The following is a 6344-nucleotide window of genomic DNA, read 5'->3' as shown; positions in this document are numbered from 1 at the left end:
AATTAGCAATATAGACCAAAATAATTTTTTGAACCAGGCTGTAAACATGTTTTTTTCTGCTGTTAAGTTGGGCATTTTAAAGGGCACCTATTATGCCCCTTTTTACAAGATATAATAATGGTCTTGGGTGTCCCCAGAATGTATTTGTGAAGTTTCAGCACAAAATACCCCACAGTTAATTTATTATAACCATTTGAAAATGTCATTTTTGGGGCCTGTTTTAAAAAGAGCTGTTTTGGTGTGTACCACCTTAAATATAAATGAGCTGCATATCCCCGCCCTGCCTTTGGATGAGGGCGTAACTGGCACACCTATTACAATGAGCGATCGGTATCGGTAGAAGCAGAATGGCTGAGAGTGGGAGACCCGCTGTTTTGTATGGCATTCAGCCGTATATGTTTGAACCAGAATCAGACCCAGATGATGAAGAGACTCCGGCAGAAGAAACACAAATGAGAATGGAGCAGGACGTCTCTGAATGGTTGTTTGATACATTTATGTACTTATATTTTAATCGCGTCCCCTTTGCAATTATGGATGTGCAACACGCACTGTGATAACGTTCGCGCAATTTTTTTAAACTACAAACACAAATACTGTGATAACGTTTGCTAAGTACAAACGAAATTATATTTATGCGAGGGAACGATTGCGTCATGTTGACATTACTTGTCGTACAGGTGTTTATGTGGCAAATGTGAGAAGATGGCTACAGAACCAGAAAATATATGCTGCAGGGAGATAGAACAGGTATTAATTTATTTACATTTGTAATTGTTGCAAAAAATAATAAGTGACATAAAACTGTCATACGCTATTTGTTGTATCAAAGGTTACAAGACGGATGCAACAACTTGAAGTCACTCCATCATGTATGGTAGACCATCCCGGAATGGATCCAGTTTGTTTAAATGTGTTTTCGTTACAAAACGCTTTTAACATTTACAGGGCTGACTATGGTCCCCTGCGACTTCGTGGAGTACAACAGTGAGTGTTAATGATTAGCACATTTAAGAAAAAATGTCAATTTCTTCTAAATATTACAAATGTTTTTATGAATTTTTGATGAATTAATTTTTAGTCTAATATTTTCCCGGGTTATAAGGAAATTATAGTGAAAACAAAACGTATTATAGCTTTAAATAATTTCACAACAACTTGCATATACATTTTTTTATTAACATTATGTATAAAGACACTGAACTGTACAAATAAGTTTAGAAATTAAATAATTTTAATAAAAGGACATTCCTCCAAAAAAAATTGAACCATGATCAATTAAATATAAAATATTTCAACTCCAGACAACAAATGATAGATATTTGAAAGAAAAAAAAAAACAGAAAAATCCTTGAACCCTGTTTTGAGAACGTGGCTATGTGTGTGTGTGCCTTAGTCGTTACAGATTTTTAGCTTATCGGAGTTTTGTGAGCTGGTGCTGGGGTTTCCTTGGACGAAAAGTTCGAGTTGTGATTCCATCCTGTGTGGTCCTGAGGATTCGAAGAGAGTTTCCTGATGCCCAGGGTAGTTATGTAGGTTTTCGACCACCTATTGATTAAACCGAGATACCCTACTAGAGATGGCCTCCTCCTTCTCTGGCCGGTCATACTCTGCGCACAATGCTGGTGGTATTGGTATCCTCAAAACATCATCCACATATGGTGCAGGATCCACAAAGACTTTATCAAATATGAGGTCCAGCAGGTCATCCACATATCCTGTGCAATATAACATTTTATTTTATTTTAAATTAGTCAAATATTGAGTTTTCTAATAGCTTGTAAGAAATTATGCAAAAAAGATATGTACATTTGTAGTAAATTTGTTAAGTAAACTCATTTTATACATACTGAATGTTGCTTGTGTCTTTACTTCTCTGACCCGGTATTCTCCCTTCTTGGCCTTTGGAAAGGTCACTTTGAACACCGGTCGACCAGCTGCTGTCGTGGCTTGAGGACGCCCGGCATTCTCATTGTAATGTAGTGCAGCCAGGTATAGTCTGTAAGCAATAAATACATTTTCAACATTCAATGTCTACAGTGTATGTAAAAGTAAATGTATTTTTACAACAATAACATTACCTGCACAACATTCCCAGAAATGGAAAAACCACATTTTTTGGTGTAAACCGTAGTATTACACTGTGGAAAACCTCAATAGAAGAAGTCTGATAGTGTGGACTTAGCTTGGCAACATCCTTCACAATTCTCTTGTTGGAGAGAACTTTCTCCAACTTGAGATATGGCAGTGTTCCTAAATTATTGGAAGTGTTACTATAGTATGATATGTAATTTTAAATAAAAAAAGGCAAGCTATATGATCTGTATACATTTTTTAAAAGTAACTATTGCTTCTTTAGCCTACATACCAGCAGCTAGCCACTTTTTTGTGTCTCGACTTCTCCTTGTTCCATGTAGACATGCTGGAAAATTGCTGTCTTCATGTGTGTGCTTATTTTGCATGTGGTTTAGCATAGACATCCATTTAGCCACTTTTTCAGGTCCACTGCTTGATGATGCAGCAGTCCAATAGATGTGGTTTTTTATACTATGCAACCATTTACGTATTTTCTCACAACCCTTTAGCTTGCACACTTTTTCCAGCTGCTTTGCAATTCCTGGAGATTTCAATTAAATACAAACATGACAACACACAATAAGTATAGCAATGTGTCATTACATATAATGTAATGGTGGTGTTTTTTATATATATATATATATATATATATATATATATATATATATATATATATACACATACACACACACACAGTATATATATAAATAATCCGCTAACACATAATGATCCGCTAAAACAGTTTCAGTGCAATTATTAGTCTGTAAAAATTTAGAAAATGATATGATGGTAGTAAGGTTATTTACCTTTCTCTATGTGCCAGACATCATAGAATTGGTTGACATTGCGCTCCCTGAGGAATTTTTGTATTTGCGGATGTCGGTCAGTCACAATGCAGTCCAGAGTCACTCCATGAGCATCCAAAAAGTCAAGACCTCTCTTCAAACCTTCCTTTTCCATGTGGTAACTTCCTCCCACTTCATTACTCTGAAAATTGATTAAAATATAATTATTTTTTTGCGTTTAAAATAAAATATTCAAGTTTTCCAGGACATTGAATCAAAGGTTTCTGCTCATTTACCTGGACGAGTTGTACATCAACAACGGTGTTTGTCTCCAGGTCCATCATTGTGTAACTGCCATATTTGGCAGAGTGCCCTTCAAAAACAAAAATACATAATCTCTTATTACACAATGTGCCCTGTCTATAAGATAAAATTCTATATATTTTTTTCTTTATAAAAAAACAATGTAAATGTGTCCCACAATGTACCTGGTGAGTCAGCCCTCATATCTCCTCCAACAATGACCTTTTCCCTTTGAGCCAACAGCTGTAGCATCTCATCCTGCCAGTTTCTCCATTTGTAAACAATAGCAGGCTCAATGCACATTCGTGCATGACGACGAAAGGTGTCGTACTTGAAAAGATGTAACTTCATAGCTGCAAATATCTGACAACACATAGAGAACAGTTGGTAAGCAGTAAATTAATAAATGAATAAACATATTTTTTTTTTACATTACACATTTTTAGTCTCATGTAACTGCAAAGCTATTGATTATTTCATTTACAAATACCTTTTCAATTGTGAAAAATGAAGCACCACTGAGATACACAGCAGCAGAAAGGAAGAAGGTTTCCAGCTGGAGTACTGCCCAAAATCGGCTGACTGTTCCATTTCCGTGAGAACTGACAATGGTGGCAGAGTTGTTCAACACGTAGAAATGTTCCAATCCTTTGTGATCTTATATGACAGCTTCTATGACATAGCGGGCACACATCAAACAGTTCCATGATGCAGGTCTCATAGACAATATATTTACAAATGTTTTGAATAGGGCTGGATTCTTGAGCTCTGAAAAAAAAAACATTAATTTACATAAGCACTACAGAAAAATTAGATATGCTATAATTAAAACAAACATTATTCTAAAATATAATATAAACTTACGACAAGTCTTTTGGCTCTGTTATTGATGTGTCTGCCTCTGCAGGATTAAATGTGACATCAGTCTCTTGTGATGTTAGTATTGAAGAGCATTCCTGCAGGATATCTTCATCTTCCTCAAGGTCCAGACAAGGTCTTTTTGATGAAGTCTTGAGGGGCGTGGAAGACGCAACAGCTGTATGAGAAACTAATTTTGTGCTAACATCAAAACTTGACAATGTTGTCTCTGTCTGGACACCTGGAATATATAATTCAGCAAAGTTTCAGCAAAGATTCACTTTCTCTGTCGTGGCTATTCAATTCAATTCAAATTTATTTGTATAGTACTTTTCACAATACATTGTTTTAAAGCAACTTTACAGAAAATGAATTTCGAAATGTGCATATAAAAATACAATTAGCTATTACAATTATATAATATTATATTGTATACTATATAATATAAATATAGTTAAAAACATAAACATACAGACACTCCTGTGGTGTGTTTGAAGCGTCCTCATTGACAGTTGTGTACCAACACTGCATAGCTTCGATGTTTCTGTCTGCACGCCAATATCCCTCGTTCTACAGCTTCGTGTCGATGTGCTGGCCTTTGTATAAACATAGCAATTTTGATGTCTTGTCTTTACAGAAAACATACACGGTTTTTAATACAATATCTTTAAAAAAATATATACGTGTGGATACACACTTTACAAACAAGGTTTACATTATATACACAGTCAGATTTTCTACGACGACGACAACAACTTTAGACGCATTTGTTATTGAACTGGCTGACATCGACTTAAATGACTATTTTCTAAAAAAACATGAAATACACTTACTTCTTCTGAAGGTGACGTTGCATCGCGAACAGTAGGCAACGATCCAGACTTGAGGATTAACTTTGAAGCAAGACCTGCTTTGAATTGACCCTCGTTCTCAAAACAGTCAGTCAAAAAATGATTCGCGCAAACATAAACGTATTTTGGAATTTTGAGTGGCGCCTTTCCTTCATAAATAAAATCCATCCACTGCGTTTTCAGTGGCTCTGATGTCGGAAGTAAGTGAAAACTACTATGTTCATTATTACATCCCACAACAGAACACTTATGTTTCTTAGGAGACATTACCGGCTGTCGTTGAAACAATGGAGGATGGTGTACAGATCACGGAGGGCGGGCTCTATGCCAAAACCAGATTGTCAATCAAACCACGTCGGTGGGGCTTAGCTCAATTCTACGTCACAGTGAGAGCAGTCTTAGAACAGGGCGTTTTGAGACAGTGCTCATGAATTATTGAGATTGTAAAAAAAACACTAGGTGGATTTTTATCATGCTAGGGTGGTTTTGCTCACACACTGCCAACACACATGTATGGTCAAACACCATGTAAAAGTGAATTTTGCATAATAGGTGCCCTTTAACATGGGGAGTCTATGGGACTGACTCTCTTCTGCAGCCAGCCTCAAGTGGCCAGTTGATGAATTGCAGTTTTAGTCACTTCCTTATTGGCTTCAGGAGAGAGAGCGAGAGGTTGCCGCTCGGTCACACCGCAGCCACAATAGCGCTGAATGACTGATGATCTGCTTTTATTTCATTTTTTATTCAAAATTTCACCAATTTGTTAGCTATACAGTGTTTCCCCTAGGTTTAGAGCTTTTGGGAGGGGTGGGTGGGTTTGGTTGGTTGTGGAAATTGACAGACACAAACACTTAAAGAGTCATGGTGTTCATTTGTTTCTTTTAATTGCAGCAGTGTAACTGAACAATTATTTGAACTGAAAATTAAACTAAACATGTAATTTAATCACAAAATGTGCAGCTTTTGTCACTGCAGTGTATCTTTCAGGGCTTCTGGAAGAACATTTCCAGAGCCTCTTGATATGGAAAGTCGAAATGTCTGGTCCATTTATTGAGATCCGTATGCATGCTGTAAGATTATCTCCGTGCAGCCTATTGCGGATGTTTGTCTTGACCTGCAAATGCATTAACTGTTAAATGTGATAGCTTAACATATAACTAAAAACTGACTTGTCGTTTATGTAGGCTAAGGTCATTTAGGAAGTTTTTATTTTATTTGTTTCTTATTTATATGGTTTTATCTTATTTAAACTTTGTAATATAATATAATTGCACTTTCGTTTTCTCTATTTAAAAGTTTTGAATGCTGTTATTTGATGTTAAGTTTTTCAAATGTGATATTAATAAAATACATTTTAACAGTTAAACTTAAAGCCTAGATTATTAACATTTTGTTGCGGTGATTGGGGACAGGTGGGGCTCGGAACCAATCATAATGTAATTTGCTAGTAAGTGGGCAAAAGGTGTTTAAA

The 6344-nt window shown here is 36.0% G+C and overlaps 2 protein-coding genes across 2 annotated transcripts; both read right to left on the bottom strand.

The window, feature by feature from the left end:
- Positions 1-1277: 1277 nt before the first annotated feature.
- Positions 1278-3813, bottom strand: LOC113076635 (uncharacterized). Its single transcript, XM_026249325.1, has 8 exons — positions 3655-3813; positions 3350-3527; positions 3158-3234; positions 2883-3063; positions 2369-2617; positions 2082-2253; positions 1851-1999; positions 1278-1718 (listed from the first exon to the last, which is right to left on the bottom strand). The coding sequence occupies exons 2-8, from the start codon at positions 3513-3515 to the stop codon at positions 1549-1551; spliced, it is 1164 nt and encodes a 387-aa protein (XP_026105110.1). The 5' UTR covers positions 3516-3527; positions 3655-3813; the 3' UTR covers positions 1278-1548.
- On the bottom strand, positions 3655-5042 carry LOC113076634 (uncharacterized). The gene is made up of 4 exons (XM_026249324.1): positions 4856-5042; positions 4495-4618; positions 4029-4263; positions 3655-3932 (listed from the first exon to the last, which is right to left on the bottom strand). Exons 1-4 carry the CDS (start codon positions 5039-5041, stop codon positions 3659-3661), a joined length of 819 nt encoding a protein of 272 aa, XP_026105109.1. The 5' UTR covers position 5042; the 3' UTR covers positions 3655-3658.
- Positions 5043-6344: the final 1302 nt, after the last annotated feature.

The sequence above is a fragment of the Carassius auratus genome, unplaced genomic scaffold, assembly GCF_003368295.1.
Source record: "Carassius auratus strain Wakin unplaced genomic scaffold, ASM336829v1 scaf_tig00020859, whole genome shotgun sequence".
In the NCBI taxonomy this organism is placed as follows: domain Eukaryota; kingdom Metazoa; phylum Chordata; class Actinopteri; order Cypriniformes; family Cyprinidae; genus Carassius; species Carassius auratus.
The sequence above is the reverse complement of the archived record's forward strand: the minus strand, read 5'-3'. Positions and strand labels throughout refer to the sequence as shown.

What these genes read in the sequence shown, in the direction of transcription:
- LOC113076634 (XM_026249324.1), bottom strand. Translation starts at nt 5,041, where the DNA reads ATGGATTTTATTTATGAAGGAAAGGCGCCACTCAAAATTCCAAAATAC. An exon ending in CAACGTCACCTTCAGAAGAA is followed by an intron (nt 4,619 to 4,855) that starts GTAAGTGTATTT and finishes GTTTATACAAAG; the next exon opens with GCCAGCACATCGACACGAAG. An exon ending in AACACACCACAGGAGTGTCT is followed by an intron (nt 4,264 to 4,494) that starts GTATGTTTATGT and finishes TATATATTCCAG; the next exon opens with GTGTCCAGACAGAGACAACA.
- LOC113076635 (XM_026249325.1), bottom strand. Translation starts at nt 3,515, where the DNA reads ATGAAGTTACATCTTTTCAAGTACGACACCTTTCGTCGTCATGCACGA. An exon ending in TGTCTGGCACATAGAGAAAG is followed by an intron (nt 2,618 to 2,882) that starts GTAAATAACCTT and finishes TGAAATCTCCAG; the next exon opens with GAATTGCAAAGCAGCTGGAA. An exon ending in AAAAAAGTGGCTAGCTGCTG is followed by an intron (nt 2,254 to 2,368) that starts GTATGTAGGCTA and finishes CCAATAATTTAG; the next exon opens with GAACACTGCCATATCTCAAG.